At 42.3% G+C, this 21,296-nt stretch overlaps 1 protein-coding gene across 1 annotated transcript in view; it reads right to left on the bottom strand.

The window, feature by feature from the left end:
* Positions 1-21,296, bottom strand: part of eif4h (eukaryotic translation initiation factor 4h) — a 56,083-nt gene that overhangs the window by 11,555 nt on the left and 23,232 nt on the right. The window contains exons 2-4 of the mRNA XM_080210952.1: positions 18,573-18,751; positions 14,585-14,649; positions 3,614-3,707 (exon numbers count right to left, since the gene is read on the bottom strand). Coding sequence (XP_080067078.1) covers positions 3,614-3,707; positions 14,585-14,649; positions 18,573-18,751 — 338 coding nt within the window. The remainder of the gene's footprint in view (positions 1-3,613; positions 3,708-14,584; positions 14,650-18,572; positions 18,752-21,296) is intronic.

Consider the following 21,296-nt stretch of genomic DNA (forward strand, 5'->3'; position numbering starts at 1 on the left):
AAGATAATGAAAGGGATGGATAGGGTAGAGGTAGAGAGATTCTTCCCGCTTAGAAAGGATAGTAGGACTAGAGGGCACAGCCTCAAGATAAGGTGGCGGGGGGGGGGAGGGGGGTGCAGTTTAGAACGGAGTTGAGGAGGAACTTCTTCACTCAAAGGGTGATGAATCTCTGGAAGTCTCTGTCCGTTGAAGTGGTGGAGGCTACCTCGCTAAATATATTTAAGTCACGGGTAGATAGGTTTTTGACAGACAAGGGAATTAAGGGTTATGGGGAGAAAGCGGGAAAGTGGATCAACCATGATCTTATTGAATGGCGGGGCAGGCTCAAAGGGCTAGATGGCCTTCTCCTACTCCTATTTCTTATGTTCTTATGTTCTTATGTTCTTATGTTCTTATGTTCTTATGTTCTTATGTTCTTATGTTCTTAAAGAGGAAATGTATCCATTCATGGAACAATGAAATATTAAAATACTCATGTCTGCATCTGTCTGTAACAATGTGTTGACGATCGTTCACCTACTTGATTACAACGATCTGTTAATGATGTCCGGTCCATTAAATGTGGAAAAGGTATAAAGATGGACCACTCCTATTGTATCATTGAGAGAAGGTAGCTGCCCAGTACTGCGGAGTGCCAGTGCACTCCATGAAGCTTCATTAAATAAAACTGTTTTGTTGCACCCACCAGCCTGACTCCGAAGTGGTAATTTCCCACAACACAGTTCACAAAACACAAAAATGACTGTTACATTAATTTTCAAGGAGTAATTGTTACACCAGGCAATGAAGTTAATTATGTTTTGCTTCTTCGATGTACCTTCCTGTTTCTTGTTCCCTCAGAAATAAAATGATTTTTCACACATTTTACAAGATTCAGTGGACATCCTTGGTATTGTCATCACTCTTTATAGCCTGCTATAGAGATATGAGTCTGACAAGGTTTGAACAAACACAGAAAGGTGCCATGTTGTCTGTCCGTACTTCCATTTTGAAAAATGCTTTTAAATTCATGTATATGTCTGAAATATACCTTTAAAGAAGTTGTCCTGAAAATCTATAATATCATAACCTCATGTTTGTTACAAACTTATATAAATACATTGATTTCTTTCCTTTTCATGTTTTCTTCCTCATAATTGTTACCCACAACAGTGAGATTTGAGATGACCACGTTGCTTCAGTCATGATGGGTTTCAATTAATTTGGAAAATGCAGAGAAGTAACTATGAGGAAAGAATTCACAGAGCTCATAGATCTCACTGCTGTAAACTGAGAGAGATTGGATTCATGACCTCAGGATGGGTTCATGCCCTCTGGCTATGGCATACACATGAATAAGCCTACTGGCTCTGGGGAAGTACTGGTAAGCATTCTCCAAGGCGATCTTCATGACACACGACAGTGCAGAGTCGCTGAGCAGAGAGCGATAGCCAAGTTCCACACACATGACGACAGCCTCATGGGTTTACGTCACACTATTTGTAACCCCCATGACTTGCCTGGGCTTGCAACATCTCACTTACTGTCCTGTCTGGAGACAATACACATCTCTTTAACCTATACTTAATGCTATCTCCATTCACATTGTCTGCACCTTTAAGACTTGATTAGCTGTAAAGACTCTCATTCTAATCGGTATTCTGTAAACTGAGTGTTTGTCTTTATATGCCCTGTTTGTGATCAGGATTCCCCACTTACCTGACAAAAGGGCAAAGCCCTGAAAGCTAGAGGCGTTTACTACCAAATAAACCTGTTGGACTTTAACCTGATATTGTGAAACTTATTACGGTGTTTACTCTAGCCCAACACCGGCATCTCCACATCAGAAGTACTGGTTATGCATGGCAATTCCTCACAAAGTGCAGCTCAGATTACTACCTCGCTATGTGAAGGGCTGTAAGAGTCAACTTGTTTAACACTACATGGAGGAATATCTTGGAACTCTGACATGCTGTTCCAAAATGTTACTCTTCAAATGTTATTAAAGTGAAGGGAAACAAAATGATTGAATAGTAAAGTCCAGAATTTGTCCAGTTTTGAGTTCTGCAAACTGTTGCTGTATTGATCAATAAACCAATCTGTAACAGTTCCTTTTCTCCTGCTCAGTGCAGCCATAGTGCAGGCAAATTTCCACTGATCAAATGGACAACAGCTACCAAAACTCTGACCAGGAAAAGTGTGTCACTGTCACCACAACCTCACAACACACCTGGTTAAGTCAGTGCCTCTGTAGAAAACCAGCACTCCTCTTTCAGTATTGGACATGCTACCAGCTGGATGGTCAGCTTGTTTCACTGCAAGCACGCTTCCATTTGAGTCAGAAAACTGTGGTTTCAAGTCTTAATATAGGCCTTGAGCATGTAACCTACAACATCCTCTCAAGCGCAATTAGGGATGGGCGTTAACTGCTGGCCCAGTCAGTGAAACCCATATTGCATGAATGAACAAAAACAAAAACTAGCTACCAACTCTGGTCAGTATCTAGGGAGTGCTACACTGCTGGAGATTTTCTTTTTGTATATGGGATTATACATCAGGATCCCAACTGCTTTTTGAGAACAAAGAACTCCTCTAGAACCCTGGTCAACATTCCTCCCTCAGCCGAGACTGCAAAAAAATGACTAACTGGTCAATCACCTAATTTATTATTTGTAAAGCCTTGCTGTGCATGTTAGCAACCATGTTTGCATTCAAAACAATAGTGAATACTTCAAAAGTAGCTCAATAGTTGTGAAGCACTTTGGGATGTTCTGAGGATTTGATTCAGCGTCACAGTAAGACTTCCTTATTTCTTTCAAATTAAATTTAAAGTTTATTTATTAGTGACACAAGTGGGCTTACATTAACACAGCAATGAATTTATTGTGAAAATCCCTTAGTCACCGAACTCCAGCATCTGTTCAGATACACTGAGGGAGAATTTAGCAGGGCCAATGCACCTAACAGCCTGCCTTTTGAACTGTGGGAGGAAACCAAAGCACCCGGAGGGGACCCACAGCGACATGGGGTGAATGTGCAGACTCCACGCAGACAGTGACCCAAGTTGGGAATTGAACCTGGGTCCCTAGTGCTGTGAGGCAGCAATGCTAACCACTGTGCCACCGCGTCGACCAATTTGGTTGTCAGTGGTTGATTAGGAATTCAGTGGAATAAAAAGAAAGGTATTTGGAATGTTCCACCAAGGCATATCTATCAATTCTGCTTTTTCAACAATTATGAATACATAATAAAACTCAAGCCAAGAAGCATAGATTCTCATCAGCAACTAAATAAACTGAAAATAAAAGTTAGACTAATGTAGATTTTACACAAAAGTGACATACTGTGAAAGAAATTGGGTAAAACACAGGTATTTAAAGACACAGAAAAATGTTGTTGCCACATGAGAGTATCATTTGTCACATTTAACATGGGAAATAATTCAAACATTTCAAAAGCTGGCAATCCCATTGACTAGATAAGCACATTTCTGCTAAAAATCAACTTAAGTTAAATATTCTGTGTAAAACCACTTTACACTGTCACATTATAACATTGTTATACGAGTACTGCAGTATAGCTGCAAGGAGAAATGCAGAATTTATTGACACATTGGGGGGAACAAGTTTCTTACCTCCTCTGTCTTCCGATCTCCTGAAGCCAAAACCAGCCTTCTCCTGCTTTCTGCCTTCTGCTATGTCAACCCGAAGAGATCGGTCACCAAGAAGCTGTGGGAAAAGAGTGAATATGTTTCTTCTGTGGCATCTACCTTCTGATTTTGTACCTTTCAATTAGGTTAATCATAGCCACATTAAGTTCCATCACACTAAGCTGGCTCTTCTCTGGGTTGGGGGGGCACAGTGGTTAGCACTGCTGCCTCACAGCGCCAGGGACCCGGGTTCGATTCCCTGCTTGGGTCATTGTGTATTTGCACATTCTTCTCGTGTCTGCATGTGTTTCCTCTGAGTACTCCGGTTCCTCCCACAGTCCAAAGCTGTGTGGGTTAGGTTAATTAGCCATAATTAATTGCCCTTTGTATCAGGGGAACAGGTAGAGTAAATACGTGGGGCTATAGGGATAGGAGCTGGGTGGTTTGTAGTCGGTGTAGACCAATGGGCCTAATGGCCTTCATCTGTACTGTAAGGATTCTATGATTCTGGTCCACTATCAATTTACCCAAGCCTTTTTTTCCTTTATTCATTCATTGAATTTGGGCGTCGCAGGCAAGGCCAGCATTTGTTGCCCATCTCTAATTGTCCTTCAACTGAGTGAGTCACAAGGCAATTTCAAAAGACAGTTAAGAGTCAACTACATTGCTGTGAATCTGGAGTCACATGTAGACCTGACCAGGTGAGGATGGCTGATTTCCTTCCTAAAGGATATCAGAGAACCAGATGGATTTTTACACCAATCAACAATGGTCTCATGATCACCATTACTGAGACTCATTTTACAATTCCAGATTATTAATTCAATTTAAATTCTACCAGCTGCTGTGGTGGGATTTGAACACTTATCCAAGGACATTAGCCTGGAACTCTGGAATCCAGACACACTGATGAGATGAAAATTTCTCTCTGTTTGCAAATTCATTCTCACTCAAATTCTTACTAAATACCAACAAACTGCCTGCTGAAAAGAAAGTGCAATTGATTAAATTTCTTTACTCCTAAACTGTTCATAACTTCCCTGAATAACTTTGATATAAAATTTGATCCTTAATCTCATTGTATTTCTATGGGTAGTCTGTATTTAGAAAAAATAAGTAACTCCCCTAGAATACTTTTAGCTGTAATATTGTATAATGGCCTCTGGAAACCTCGGGGGTGATTCTCCCAAAAATGCTGAATTGGTGAGAAGAGTGTTCTGGATCATCACTGTTTTTTCAGTGCAGCTTCACACTCGAATCTCCCCACTTTGTGCAATGCAGAGGTCACAATCAGGAATTTCATTAAAAACCCGAGGGGAGGTGGAGAGGCGTGCTATTCATGTCGGAATCTGACAGCTCCAGAACTCTGCGCAAGCGCAGTTGGCCCGATCTATCAGTCTCCGGTTTGCTAGCCAGCTCAATCGCTGGCCAACCCAGGACCCCCGCAATGCTGCCCCTCCAGCCCTTCCCCACAGCCCGATTGCGGCCCCCAGAACAATTCCCAGGCCAGCCCTGACGACCACCCCCACCCCACAGCACTCTGATGTCCAGCCCAATTCACACGCCCACCCCCAAGCAATGGTGATTCCCTCAGCCCCATCATCCCGGCAGACCCTTCCCCGCCGCTGACCTCCCCCCCAGGGGGTTCAGACCCCTCCCGGGGTTGGGGGGGGGGCAGACACTCCCCCCAGCAAACCACCCCTCCCCCCAGTTTGCCCCGATTGCTGGGCTCCCATTGCCCAGACCGATCCCCACACTGTGGGAACCCCCACCAATTGCTGCTAGGCCCTGCCCACAATAGGCCCCACCCACTTGGCACTACCCCAATGCCCAGTGTGTGCCAAGGTGCCCCCTGGGCATGGGCTGGCACTGCTTTAGTGCCTATGCCCAGGGGGCACCACCCCCCTCCCCTACCCAACTCCCAGGGGGCTCCCAATTTCCCTCCTTCATTCTGGCGGGGTCTCCCGCTAGTTCCCTGAATGTGGGGTGCTACTCTGAACCCCGCTGGAATGAAGTACTCCTGGTGGGCTGGGAGATTCTTTCAGGACTGATAAGTTCCATGCTGGGCCCAATAATCACATGCAAAACATATTTAAACTACATTAAAAAAAGTTTCAAATGACTTACCTCTCTTCCTGCTGGTTTCCAGTGTGATCTGGATTGCGACTGTTCTCCAGCTCTGGGAGACACGCATGCATTCCCTGCGTATGTGCAAATCCCAGAAAAAGGCCAACGATGCGATTCTCCTGACTGGACCCGCCAGAAAAGTTACGGGTCACAATGGGAGAATCGAGCCCCTAGTAAACACATCCATTATGGTCAACAAATACTGATTCCCACTTTTTGTTTTAGGGGAGGGTCCTACACAATCAATTAGGACCCTCGTAAAACATTCCTGAAGTGTTGCAATGGGCTTTACGGGTGCTTTGATTATTGCTTGAGGTTTTCCTATTACCTGACATATGACATGTATGGCAAAATTCGACTACATCCTCATGCAGTCCAGGCCAATAAAAATGTTTCTGTATTTTTGCTTGAGTTTTCCCTGCTCCTAAATGGCCTCCTATTGGTACCTCATGCACTACCCACACCTTCCTTCCCTATCCCACTGGTAATACAACTTGATGAACTTCTGCACATTTTCCATCTCTCTGAATATGTGAAGGTCTTCACTTCTTCATTGAGACATCATTTTTAATGTAATAACACTCCGATTTACACTCAGATTCCTTTTCTGTGTATGCTTTCTGATACAGGTGCTTTATCTCAACATCTTTCAGTTGTAATTCTGCTAACTTTCCTAAACTGATATGCTCATTGTTCTCCACCTGATCTTGCTTGTTCTCAACCATCTGATTAAAAATGGCTTTTGCTAACTAGACTTCAGTATCTTTATGTTTTAATTTCTTCTCCAGTTGAGCATCTAGAGAATGCTGGGGTAGGGAATTCCAAATATTCACAGCCCTTTGAGTGAAGACATTTCTCCACATCTCAGTCCTAACTGATTGGTCACTTATTTTGAAATGTTCCAGATTTTGCAGTCAGGAAAGACAAACTTATATTGTTCACTATGTTAAGCTCCTTCAGAATCTTGTATGTTTCAATGAGATCATTCCTCATTCTTCAAAATTTCAGAGAAAATAGACACAATTTATTCACCTTGTTATCATTGAATAATCCTCCTACCCCAGGGATCAATTTAGTGACCCTTCACTGTAACGCCTCCAATGCAAAGATCTCTCTTACATATGGAGACCAAAACTGCACACAGTATCCAGGTGTGATCTCACCAAAATCCTATATAATTGTAGAGAGACTTGTTTATTCCTGTACTTCAATCCCTTTGCAATAAAGACCCTTTGCCTTCCTATTTGCTTACTGTACCTGTATGCTAACTTTGTGTTCCTTGGATGAGTAGACCCAAGTCTCTTTGAACAATGAAATTTAGAAGTTTCATAACTTTTAATGTTTTGCTTTTCTATTCTTACTACCAAAGTAAATAATCTTACACTCCATACATTATATTCCATCTGCCACCTTGTTGCCCACTCACTTAACCTCTCTTTGCAGCCTCTGTGTCCTCTGTATAGTTACTTTCCCATCTAGCTTTGTATTGCCAAAAAACTTTACTCTTGTTTCTTTTCTAAGCCATTAATATAATTAATATAGATCATTCCTTCCTAAGCTGCAATACCGTTGGGCTCATTTAAACAGCGGATGGGATCGGGAGTTCTCCGTTCTCCGAGACTGTGCCTCATACCAAGGCTCAGGCAACGTCCAGCCTAGCCCTTGCCCTGCTCCTCTCTTGGATTCTCTCTGATGCATGGCAGAGGAGAGCAATAGACCTGAAAAGTAGGACGGGCAGTTTCATAAAAATCTTGTGTAGGCCACAAATCCCAAATAAGCAGCTAAATGGCCCACAATTGCACCAAGTAGTGCAGCAGCGGTGGACACTCTCCCAGTGACAGGCCTTGGTCAGCTGCCACCATTTTTAGAGGGTGGTACAGCAATATGCAGCAGGTTGACTGTGCAGCCATCCTAGGCCAGGAGCCAGGAGGCCTTCACCATAGTCTTCTAACACTGAGGTAAATGGAGGCTTGTCTGAAACTTGCTTATGTATGCAAAGTAATAACATTTTCATAAAGTAGTTTAGAATACAGATTTTCATTTTAAGTATTATATGTTGAACTATATGTGCAGGTGTTAATAATTATGTTTTTTTTATTCACAGGATGTGGGCATCACGGGCTAGGTCAGCATTTATTGGCCATCTCTAGTTGCCCTTCAGAAGGTGGTGGTGAGCTCCCTTCTTGAACCGTTGCAGTCCCCGAGGTGTAAGTACACTCACAGTGCTGTTAGGGAGGGAACTCCAGGATTTTGACCCAGCGATAATGAAGAAACAGTGATATAATTCCAAATCAGGATGGTGAGTGGCTTGGAGGGGAATCTGCAGATGGTGAGGTGCTGAATGTTTGTATGCTGATTTGTTACCATTTCATTGGCATCCCTTTGCAGCCTCCAAGTGTTCCACACAGCTAATTTCTCAGCTAGCTTTGTATCACTTTGAGTCATGTTAATTTTCAAATGTTGCAATGGGGTCACATTGGAAAATAGTTTGAGAATATAGATTATAAATAGCTGAGGTCGCAGCACTGATCCCTACGGTACTCTACTAGCCACAGCCTGCCAACTCGAAAATACCGCCATTTATTCCAACTTTCTGCTTCCTATCCATTAACCAATCCTACATCTATGCCAATATATTACCCACAACTCTATAAGCCTTTACTTTGCATATTATTCTTTTATGTGGTATCTTATCAAATGCCTTTTGGAAATCCAAGTATATCACATTGGCTGTATCCCTTTTACCTGCCCTACTAATTATATCCTTAGAAAACTCTAATGAATTTGTCAAATATCATAGCATTACAGAATTGTTACAGTACAAAAGGAGGCCATATGGCTCATCGTGTCTGAACCGTATCTTCAGATGAATAATTCACTTGGTGCCATTCACCCACTTTCTCCCTATAACTACACATTGTACCTTTTCAGATAAGTCTTGTTCCCTTCTTAATGCCTTGATTGAATCTATCTCCACCATATTGTCCCTTTCATAAAATTATGTTGGCTGTCTGATCATACCAATATTTTCTAAGCCAACTGTTAAAACAGGCTTAACAGATTTTCCTGATGACGATATCAGGTAATTGTTGCGTAGTTCTCTGTTTTTTCTATCCTTGTGTGCAACAGTACTGGAGTCGCCAACATTAAGGGCATTTAAATGGTCGTTGGATTAACATATGGATGATATTGGAATAGTGTAGGTTAGATGGGCTTTAGATTGGTTTCACAGGTTGGCGCAACATCGAGGGCCGAAGGGCCTGTGAGTGCTGTAATGTTCTATGTTTTATGTTCACTTCCTGAATAACAGTGTCACATTTCCTAATCTCTAGAGCCATTCTAGAATTTAGGGAAATTTAGAAAATCATAACCAGTGCATACACTATCTTGGCAGTCACCTTTTTTAAGAACTTTAGCATGTCGGCGATCAATCCTGTGGATTTGTCAGCTTTTAGCCCCTTACGTTTTTCTAATTGTACTCTTTCTCTGCTGCTATTAATTACTTTAAGTTACTTACTCTTATCATAGATTGGTTACTCTCTATTTCTGTCAAATAATTTGTGAAGACAGACAAAAAAGGGCTCTGCCAGTTCCTCATGCCCATGAATTAATTTATTTTAATACATTTTTTTCTCTGAGTGGGTGTGGAATTCTCTTCCCCACAGAACGATAGAGACACAGTCATTGAATATTCTTAACACAGATTTTTGTCTAATGAGGGCTTGCAAATTCTCACTCAGTGTCCTCTCTGGAGACAATACACACCTCTTTAACTTGTGCTTTGTCCTCTTCACTCACATTGTCTGTAACTTTAAGACTTGATTACCTGTAAAGACTCGTATTCCAACCATTATCTTGTAAACTGATTTTGTGTCTGTATATGCCCTGTTTGTGAACACAAGTCCTCATTCACCTGATGAAGCAGCAAGACTCCGAAAGCTTGTGCTGCCAAATAAATCTGTTGGACTTTAACCTGGTGTTGTGTGACTTCTTACTCTGCTGATCACTGTCAGGCTTCTCCAGAGTGGCCCAGGCAGTGACAGCATTGTTTCAAAATGTCAATGATATGTTCCATCACTTCCCTTGTGACAGCACGGCAACTATCGTATGGTTGTGCTCATTTACCTGGGTTGCGCAATCAAGTCATTGGCAATGTCATTAGCAGATAGCCGTTGTTGCCCAGGGAGCCACCCTTTAATGCCATGATGGTTTTGGCGGATTTCCACAACTGGGCGTTAAATTAGTATAATCCATTTCCATTACAAAATAGGGCAGAACTGACATGTGGTGCTCGCAGTGTGACGTTTATGCAATCAATGGGATCATGAGGAAGCCTGCAATCTTAGAAAAGCCATGTGTTCATCATCCCTGGTTTCTTCTGGCAACAGAGAATAAAATTAAGTTAACTTCCAAAGGACAGAGAGTATCGTGACTTACTTCACGCAACAATGCACAGTAAATTGTGAGATATTACAAATGTCTCCCAGAAAGAGTCAAGCGCATAAATGATCAACAGCATAACCACCTTCACAAAGATGACAATATGGTCCTTGTCCGGATCTCAGGATACAGCTGTGGCTGCAGCAGCTAGCGGCGGATTTCAGGGAAGACCACAGATGGAATTTTCCAATTTTTTGGCAGAGAGGCACAGTGGGCAGGAAAACTGATATGGAATCTGCCAGCCCCAACAGCGCCTTTCTCTGATGTATCATTTGACAGCCATGGTGGGTGCCACAACATAACACTCGTGCGGCCGACTCTCATTGAGCCCATCTGCCTGCAAATTATATTTTGAAAAGGCACCCTAAACACCACCCCTTAACATCCCTTCCGCAGGGTACATCCTCCCACATCAGCCCCCCACCCAGCCCACCCAGAACATCCCCCAACACTGTCCGCAATACTGCCCAGCCTAGGCAGTGTCAAGGGATAGCACCCAGGCACAACTCTCTTCTCCCGAGCAATGCACTCACCCGAACACCTCTGAAGGGTTCTGCTCATCGTGGGAAACCTGTTGCAATTTGTGTCGATGTGGCATCACAGTGGCGTGAATGGATTACGTAATGGTTGGGGATTAAGGTGGTGTAAATTTATTTTGTAATGGGCTTCCAGACATTGAATGTCGGGATTTCCATTGTACGATTGGTGGGGGCAATTGCAATGGGAAATCCCGTTGGTGTGAAACACATTTTCATCCTCGTGTGATATTTCACGTTTCCCCTGACATTCCTGTCCTCTGCAAATAGGAGAACAAAATCTCAGCCCTCATTCTTAAAGGGCAGACATTGCTCCTCACTGAGGTTCAAGTAGGATAATTGTTTCCTGGAGAATCTGAGCTGATATGGTTTCCTGCTGAAAGCCCTTTCCCCCATCCTTCCTTTTCCAGTAGCTAGTTCTGCTCTGCAGAGCCGCTGTTCATTCTCAAAGTCATGCTGCTGCCTAAGGAGAATGGTCACAATCTTGGAGCAACTGGTTTGGGCAGAAGCCTTGCAGTCAGTATGAGCTCTTTGGGCACATACCAGACCACATCTGGTGGAGTTTTACAACTTTACGAGCCACAAGCATTTGTAGAATCTAAGCAAAAGCTAGAATAAAAACCCAGCAACAAATGCGTATTGATATTTCTTTTAAATAACACTGGTTGGGGGAGATGGAGTGGGGATTGGAACATGTGTTCAGCCATGCCAGGTTAAGGGAAGGCATTAGGTGGAATGTTGAGTTCAAAAATGGCACTACTAATGTCAAGTCAGCTGTTTGACTGGTCTGTACAGCATACTTTAGCAAGCTATTCACTGTGCATTCGCCAATGCCTTCACTCACATGACATTCATATAAAGTTGTTGTTAAGATTTGTGTAGTTGTCATGAAGCAGTTCTGAGCCATGTATAGTTGAACACTAAGTGGTTATTAACTACTTGTAACCATATATAGTGAAATAACTTCTGACAGGCTGATGTTCCTTAACCAAAACTGATTTATTTCCAATGGTTTGCAATACTCAGGCAGGTACTTCCTAGTAGAGAGTATTCACCCTGAGTGCTCGTGACCTGGACACTCCACACTGTATGTCTCTGTAGAGCTCCATGATTGGGCAGCCTTAACAGGCCTCAATTAGGCAACTCATATTCCAGCAGGTCCAACTCATAAACATCCTTGAAGTCACTATATACACAGATATCGGGTATAAAATCTAAGCTAGGAGCTGTCTCCATGTCTTGCCTCTACACACATCTCTGCCAAGTACAAGACTGTCCTTTAGTCTCAGGCAATTTGTTCCTTTACATCAGAGTATGAGCGGTACTGTACCCAGTCCCATACTAACCCTTTCTGTGCCAGATTCTTATACTACACCTCCTTAAGTCTTTATCCAACATTTTACAATACATTTCTGTTTGCTCAACATATTTACATTACTTCCACTACCCCTTTTCCCCCATAAGTCTCTGTGTTTACAGATTCCAATGGTCTGGAAGCTCTATAATTCTTCCAGATCTTGTCTTTACAACAATTAGAGATGTGATAGACAGCTATATTGGGTAAACTTTGATGGACAGGAGGTTGTTTTGACTTCAGTCAGTCTGGTTGGTTGATCTTAATTCTCTTTTGCTCATTCTTTGGAGATGGAATGCTCCCTTACAACTCCTTGTCTGGTGTCATCAATAGTCAATGGTTTATTCCATTCCTTATGGGGAGAATGAACTTGCAGCCCATCTATAGTGCCAATTATGTTTTTCTTCCTATGTTTTGATCACTGTGATGCTCATTGGGATGGAAGATGTCTCTTCCTATTGTGTGGGTGTGAATTATCAACAGGCTCACCTTGCAGTTTATCTTTCTGTGCAGCAATGTTCTCATTGGTTTGCTTCCTTGCCTCATTGAGCTGTGCTCAGTTGGTGGCTGCTTCTCTTTTCCAACATGACAACAGTTATACTAGCCTGAAATTGTACTGTCTGTGGCGTGGTGACTTGAGGTACCTAACCAACAGATTTCAGAGCTGGAGGTTTGAGGCTCTTCTTGCTGCTGATTCATCTCTTGGCTGTCATCTGCCTGAGGTGTTGTGGTAATCATCTACAAGTTGGCTGGTCTAATTGAAAGGAGCTTCTGAGATTTGAAGAGAAAATGGACAAGCCAGCTCTGCAGAGTAAAGGAAATTCAGAACCAAAATCCCAGTCGAGAGTATCTTTTCTGTTTGTGCTCTTGTGAACTTACCATTCTGTGCAATTGAAGGCAGAGGTAGATTTGGCATTTTCCGTCATTTTAAGCAGGCGCAGAACATTACACGATGTAATGTTCTTGCCTAAGAAACATGGTTGTATTTTCTCTTGATGTGGTACCTTAATATCTTGGAAACATCTGCAAAATCTGATTGTTAGCTTTGCATAGCTTTCTAAAGTGTCCTATGCATTTTCAATTAAAACACTGTGCTGATGTTGCTGGACATTGGTTGCACTTGTGGGGCTGCTTGGCTCCACAATACTGCCATGGTTACCCATTCTCTTGCGGCCAGAAGGTATTGTTTCCCTTGGCTTGAGGTGTCCCGGCTGCTCTCCAGCTGGACAGTGAGAATTAAACTGGACCGTGTCTTGCTTTCACCCTTTTAAGTTTGATCTGTGCTGTAAACTGTTTTGAATTGTCAGAGATTTCCTAATGGTCTCTTCAAGGGTCAAATCTTCCTTAGCTTGAAGCATGCCTGAGAGTGCATCATCTGCTACTCCGACAACAACGCTGTCCTGATTAGCTTTGATTTTAGGTCACCATAGTCACAGCCCTCAAGGCTGATGAAGCAGTCAACAGGTTCATTACTTCTTCAGATTCAACAGTTAACTGGTTTTCCTGGTTGTTGAATACATTTGTTAAACTTTGCACATTCAAGGATCGTGTTTACTGTTCAAATTAAACTATGTGTTAAAATGATTTTAGGTCTTTGCCGAGGATTCATTGATTCCTTGTCCTGCTAATATTTCATCAGCTATTGGACCTACCATATAAAGCAGTGTGTTAATCGATTCAGACTAGAAGTGATCATGTACCTAAGGAGTCTCCAACATCCACAATTTTGAGATTGATCTGGGCTTTGGATGAGTCCAAAATGGTCTGGTGAGGTAGATTTTTGATCCATGGTCATTTGACATTTAAAGTGTGTGTAGCTTTAAACGTTGTTAGAAAGTCCAAGGTGGTACTGCCGTACGATTGTTCTCAGCGAGGAGGATTCCCATGCTTGTTGATTTTGGAAGGTTCCCACAGTAATTCCTGTGTTTTAAAGTTTTAGCAGTGACTTTGTGAATTGATCTTTTTTGAGTTTTTCCCAATAGCATTTCCGGTGGTGATCTTATTTAAAAAAATCAAAGTCCAGCACGAGGGTGACAACAGGTGCTTCGGATTGTTTTTTCAGCGAGTCCAAATGTAATATCATTTGCACTCAGTGCACAAAAAAATTCTGAAATCGCATTTCCGCTTATAGGGGGAGTGCACGGGGCTGGCTGATAGTAGCAGAGGGTGCCATTGCACATGTGCAGGTTTCTCTGCTCTGAGCAGCAGAACAACGTGTCACACAGCCTCTGCTGCTTTCAGCTGACCTCTTCCTAAACCTGGAACCCACCCCATGCTTTCTATTACAAGCTGAAGCCAAATTCTAAAATGATTCAGAAGGCCTGACTCATCTATCATTTTAAGGTTCATCTAGTGCACAAAATATATACAAGCAGTCCAGGTAAAATGCTACAGCATCCTTAGAAAAGCTATGCTTACAAGTTACAGTCATTCTGAAATTTAGAGTGTATTTAGAATAATTTGTTCAATATTTTATCAGCTGCTACTGAAAGTACTTACTGCTCCATCATACGTCAAAGCTTCTTTAAGAGATTCCAAGTCATCAAATTCTACATAACAAAAACCTGAAAAACATTTAAATTCAATTTACATATGGTACTGATCACTCTGAAGCACTGTGGAAACACCACTGCTGGGACACCAAATCAACAGTTAATACTTCATGTGAATTAGATCCACTGAAAAGAGACAAAATAAATGCCACCTTTGCTGAGTGTTGGTAAATTATTCCATTGTTGGAGGTATCAAGGCTGATCCCCACATGCGTACTGTCCGGTAGGAGTCAGGTCATAGAAAGCCTAATTATTTTTAATCCCATTTTGGCCATTGAGGCCAATATCAGGACACCTAGTTTCACCAGAATTGAAATCATTTATCTCAGTTCAGACTGGAAATGGGAATTGGGGGTCTTTCCAGGTCTTTTTCTTAGTGTTTCTGTTGTGATTACAATAGACTCAGACTGAACTACATTTAAATTTTGTTCGCACTTTCCCTGATGACTCAGTGACTTTATCTACTTAATAATTGAGCCATACAGCGGTAGGCCTGAGGATTGATCCCCAGTTTTTTTTTTCAAATTTTTATTCACTCCAAATCCAAATTCCAATTAAATCCAATTCATGGTCCCCACAAGGGAGACAAACAATATCCAAGCTGACGGGATGAGGCATTGCACCCCATCTTGATCTGACATTTGATCTTTGCCGAAAGGCCGAGATGGCTTTGAAAAATTGCATCAGACAACACCTCGGTTAAACCCCATTGACTACCCTGACGATTGACTCTACCCTAGCATGGTAAATCAACCTGCCTGATCATTGACTCTCCCCCCTGCCAGTAAGTAAGTATTCAGTCCATGGTCTCACTGTGAATGATCCCATTGCTCCTCTCTTGTTGCTAATGGCCCTCCTGGTTCATGTTAAGCTGACCTCAGCTGCGATGATGGCCAAAGCAATGCAGCTGTTACTATTCAACAAGGGCTGATAGAAGTGCAGACGCCAAAGGCTGGATTATCTGTGTGGTGTTAGAGTAGTGACTGCATGTTTCTGTACCCACCTCCTGGAAAAACAGTTGCTCTTTTAGATTTTCAGGCAGACACTCCCTTAATTGAGATGGACTCGGAGACAGACTTCCTGTCCAATTAAGAGGAGCAGGTGGGTTCTTGAAGGAGAGCCAATCAGAAGCCTTCCACCTGGACAGCAGGCTGCAGTAAAGAGTGTGTTACACAGGTGGTGGTACGATATTGGCAACTTCCTGAAAGTTTAAGAAAAACAGACACAGCTGCCAGGTGTCTGCTTTAGGAAGGGAAGTGGAGGGGGGGGGAGTTGGTATTTCTCTACAGGGGAGGCCTGTAGGCTGGAGTGTTGCCCTCTCCCCTACTCCCCAGCCTTCCATTGGGAGCCTGCCTCATGGTAATTAAACTACCCCACGTTTAGGGGTGGGTAATATGGCTCTTCTGGGTAATATTGTCTTGCTGCCTTCGAACCTGCCTTAGCAAAATGTCAAAAATGCAATCAGGAAATTGACAAGTCAGTAGTGTTTTCTATTCCTCCGTTATACAGAAATACCACCCCGCCCCCTCCCCCCCCACTCCCCTTCTGAAAGCAGTCACCTGGCTGCTGTGTCTTTTTTTAAACTTTCAGGAAGTTGCCATATCGAAACACCATCTCTTTACTGCAGCCTGTTCTCTAGGTGAAAGTCTTCTGATTGGCTCTCCTCCTTCAAGAACCCACCTGCTCCTCTTAATTGGACAGGAAGTCTGTCTCCGAGTCCATCTCAATTAAGGGAGCGTCTGCCTGAAAATCTAAAAGAGCGACTGTTTTTCCAGGAGGTGGGTACAGACTTGGAAACATGCAGTCACAACTCTAACACCACACAGATAATCTGGCCTTTAGTGTCTCGATTTCTATCCATCACCAACCTCAACAGAGCCTTAGAATCCAGCCCCAGTTGAGAGTAGGATGTTTTGTGATTGTTCATATAGTTGAATATACTGTTCACACTTATTGTGAAGCCTTACGCACTTTCATTGGCCACACGTGCGAGCTATCAAAATTTGCATCACAAAATAAGAGGTGACAGAAAAGGTACCCTCCCCTAAACTTGTGGAAAAGAGATGTAAGTATGCTTGTAATATTTGACTAGAACTTAACGCAAATGGCCTACAGCCTATATTAAAATAGCAGAAAAATGAATTTCAAATCATTTTAAATATTCTCACATTAGTGGTGGCATAATGGTTAGCACTGCTGCCTCTCAGCGCCAGGGACACGGGTTCAATTCCCTGTCGGGTCACTGTCTGCGTGGAGTTTGCACATTCTCCTCATGTCTGCGTGGGTTCCTCTGAGTGCTCTGGTTTCCTCCCACAGTCCAAAGGTGTGCAGGTTAAGTTGATTGGCCATGCTAAGTTGCCCCTTAGCGTCAGGGGGACTAGCTAGGGTAAATGCATGGGGTTATGGGGATAGGGCCTGGGTGGCATTGTGTTCTGTATAGACTCAATGAGCTGAATGGCCTCCTTCTGCATTCTAGGATTCTATTAGTATATACTAAAGGAACTAGAGAAATTATGACAAAATTGTCATTTATTTTTACTTCTTATATTTTTTAATTTTACAACAAGGAACTCCAGCAACATTGAAGATGTAAAAATATTGTTTACAAATAAAAATCTGTAATCAAGGCTTTTTTAAATTAATCAGAGAAGTAAGAAATGGTTGGGTTGTAGTATCCGTAGAAGTTTATTGCAAATCATTTGTGCAGTTTATAGGATAGGAAACAAATGCAAGTCATTAGATAAGAACTAATGGTGTTGAAGGCAGAATATTGACATGGATAGACAATTGGCTAATGGGTAGGAAACAGAGATTGGAGATAAGGGGTTCTTTTTCAGGTCAGTGACCTGTAACCAGTCAGGATCCACAGGTTTCAGGGCAACTGTTCACAATATATATTCATGACTTGGAGAAAGGAAGAGAATGTACTTCACCAAATTAACAGATGACACAAAAATAGGTAGAAAGGCAAGTTGCGAGAAGGATACAAACAGTTCACAAAAGAATATTGCTAGGTTCAGTAAGTGGGCAAAAAATTGGCAAATGGAGTATAATATGGGAAAATGTGAAATTGTTCATTTTGGAAGGGAGAACAACAGAACAGTTTTGTTTAAATGGAGAAAAACTGCAGAAAGCTGCAACATAAAGACACTTGTGCACAAAACACAGAAAGTTAGCACACAGATGCAGTAGGTAATCAGGAAGATGAATGAAATGTTGGCCATTATTTCAAGGGGATAAGTAGGGAAGTCTTGCTGCAACTGTACAAGGTACTGGTGAGAGCACATCTTAAGTATTGTGAGCAAGGTATTTAAGCAAGGTATTATTTCATTGAAGGCAGTTCAAAGAAGGTTCACTGGGATGATTCCTGGTATGGAGAGATCATCTTATGAAGAGAGGTTAAATAGGTTGGGACTTGTACTCATTTGAATTTTGAAAGAATGAGAGGTGATCTTATTGAATCATGTATAATTCTGACAGGGTAAATTCTGAGAGGATGTTTCCCTCCTGGAAGATGGCATAGTTTCAGAATAAAGGGGTGCCAATTTAAGACTAAGATGAAGAAGAATTTCTTCTCTCAGAGGGTTGTCAGTCTTTGGAACTGCTTGCCACAGAGAGCTTTGGGGGCAGAGTCCTTGCCTACATTTCAGGCTGAGATAGGTTTTTGAGCACTTAAAATAACTGAGGAATCAAGGGTTACAGGGAAAGGGCAGGAAAGTGGATGTGAGAAATAGCCATGATCCTATTGAATGGGAGAGCAGGCTTGAGGGGCCGAATGACCTACACCTGTTCTTACTTCTTATGGTCTTAAATTTTATAAACTATAACAAAATTTTAAGTAATCAGAAGGAATAAACGTCTTCAAAAGAAGTGAATAGCTAAATCACAAGTCTACAGTTTTTGCATTCAAGTCTACAACTTGTTCTACAGCATACCTTTGAACTTGTCTGTTTCTTTATCTCTCACTAGTCGAACACTCCTTACGTTCAGCTCCTTAAAGATGGCATCAATGTCTCCCTGCACTGTATTAAAAGGTAAATTTCCTACATAAGCTGTGAAAGGGGGCTCTGTCGGTAATTCCTTCTGTTTTCGAGGACCACTAACACGAGATCTTCTGAAACAACAGAAAGGAAAGTCAAACTTCAGGCTGTCCCAAGTGACATTTATCCCAAACTCCATTCATCTTTAACAGTCACATCCCATTTAACAATCACTTCGTAAGGTTTGCTGTAGACAGCTTCAGTTTCATCAAATCGTGCTAAAAGTCAGAAACTAGTGTGGCCTATCAACCACCTCCACCTAGACCATGTTAGCTCCCTGCTCAAATCATCGTTCATGATTTAAATGTAAACTCTGATGATAAATTATTTGTGTGGAATCTGGTCACTATCTGTTGTTCCTGGTACATTTATCCAATGTCAGCACTAAATTTGTATATGTCAATTTGGGCAGCAATGAAAATTTAATGGGTAGAAGTTTAAAGATGGTGAACAATCAATGCTTGGCATACTGAGAGTTGGCATCTAGCATGCAGCTGCTGACTTTCAAACCTCCACTGCCATTTAACCCTCACTTGAGCATTGATTAATAGTGGGCGAGACTTCCCTCTGCCCTGGAAGAAAATCTCGCCCGTGAGAGCTGTTGGCCAATCAGTTTGACCGACAGTTCTTTACCCTGGCCACGCACTATGCTGTAGCGCCCAGAGGTGGTATTAAAAATTGAGGCCGTGCTGGATAAGGCCCTTAAGCAGCCATTAAGTGGCCACTTGATGACTTTAATAGGTGAATGAGCAGGTTTCCCACCGAAGGCCTTGCCTGTCCAAGTGTGAAATTGCATGTGGTTTGGGTGGGTAAGTTCCTGGCAGAATCCTGACACTCAATCTTATGTTTCTTATCCCTCCCCTCTCAGAACACACCTGCAACTTACAATTGATAATTCTAATGAATGCTCTCAACTATAACATGTTCTTGTAATACAAATACAGGGGCATGGAGCAGTAACAGTAATTTTGGCGATGTGCATTTCTTTGGATGAAAATCAGCACAATAATCTTTATTCATTTATGGACTTAAGTTTAAATTCAAACCTCGGTCGTCAATAATCTTATGCTCAATAGGTATGGACAAACTTAATCCAGATCCCACTGATTATGAAATCATTACATAAAATTATGCAAGATGTTTACAAATTGGCAATATTATTCAGCAGGATAAGAAGTACAAGAAAAAGGTGCAATAGGAAATGCTCTTCTAAAGGTGCAGGTCAAAGCACATTGCTGCACCAAGAATGGATCTCTGGGTCTGACTGTTATCGTGCTGGATGGTAAAATGCAGCAATTGGTTCCTCAAGCATCGGTACCCCCCCATATCAACAAAGGTAAAAATGACCCAAAACTGAATAAAAAGTCTTAAGTTTATTTATTAGTGACAAGCAGGCTTACATTAACACTGTAATGAAGTACTACTGTTACCTAAGTCGCTGCATTCCAGTGCTTGTTCGGTACGCTCAATGCCAATGCATTAACTAGTATGGTGTTTGAACTACGGGGGGGGGGGAGGAATTTGGACCACCCGTAGGAAACCCACACAAACACGGAGAAAACATGCAGACTCCACACAGACAGTGACCCAAGCTGGGAATTCAACCCAGATCCCTGGAGCTGTGAGGCAGCAGTGCTGACCATTGTGCCACCCATATTGCAGAATATTTTGGCATATCAAAATCTTCATGCATTCAATTGTTTGTAATTTTCATCAGTTTTCATTTTTTGTCTCTGACTGCTATTTATTTAATTAAATCTTCGCAGGAAATTCCAAGATTTGGGGAACTTTAACAGTTATAAGAAGCATACCTCATAAATCCAGTAACATTGTGCTGACATCATTAATCATTGTATTATAATAAGGCTTGTACTTGTGTACAGCTCTTCATGATCACTGTATGTTTAAAATGCTTTTTGAAGTGTAGTCGCTGTTGTAACGAAGGAAATACAGCAGCTAATGTGAGCTCCACAAACTCCCACAAACGTCAATATGATCATGGCCAATTAATCTATTTTTAGATGTTAATTGAGGGATAAATATTGACCAGGACACTGGGGATAACTTCCTTGCTCTTCTTTGAAATAATGCCAAGATATTGTTTAGATCCAACCAAGAAGGTAAATGGGCCGTTGATTTAATGGGCACAATTTTCCCACCCGGCTATGCTGGTTAAGTAGTGAGGTGGGAAATTTAAGTGGGAGGCCAGAAACAGGAATTGTGACCAGTGTCTGGACAGTCGCGATCTTCCTAGGCCATTTTTTCTGCTATGGCGTGAGGCTGATTACAATATTCATTTTCTCATTCAAATCTATTTAGCGAGCCCAGGACTGTATCGTCCAGGCTCACTTATGTTTCCAACCCCATCAGTGAAGGTCCACACCAGCAGGAGTTTTGTCCCTAGTCGCCAGCAATGGGGACTAGGCGTGATGGCCTCACTGATGGGACTGGAGGCCATTGAGGCCCCAAGAGGTCAGAGGCAGAGGGTCAGTACCGCTTGGACAGTGGCAGCCTAGCATTCTGACACTGCCCACCAGGCACACTTTTACTGCCCACCAGACAGTGCCATGGGAATGAGACCTGAGGGGGTGTGTCCTCACAGGGGATGGGGCTAGAAGG

The sequence above is a fragment of the Carcharhinus amblyrhynchos genome, chromosome 23 (genome assembly GCF_965287045.1).
Source record: "Carcharhinus amblyrhynchos chromosome 23, sCarAmb.v2.hapA, whole genome shotgun sequence".
Taxonomy (NCBI): Eukaryota; Metazoa; Chordata; class Chondrichthyes; order Carcharhiniformes; family Carcharhinidae; genus Carcharhinus; species Carcharhinus amblyrhynchos.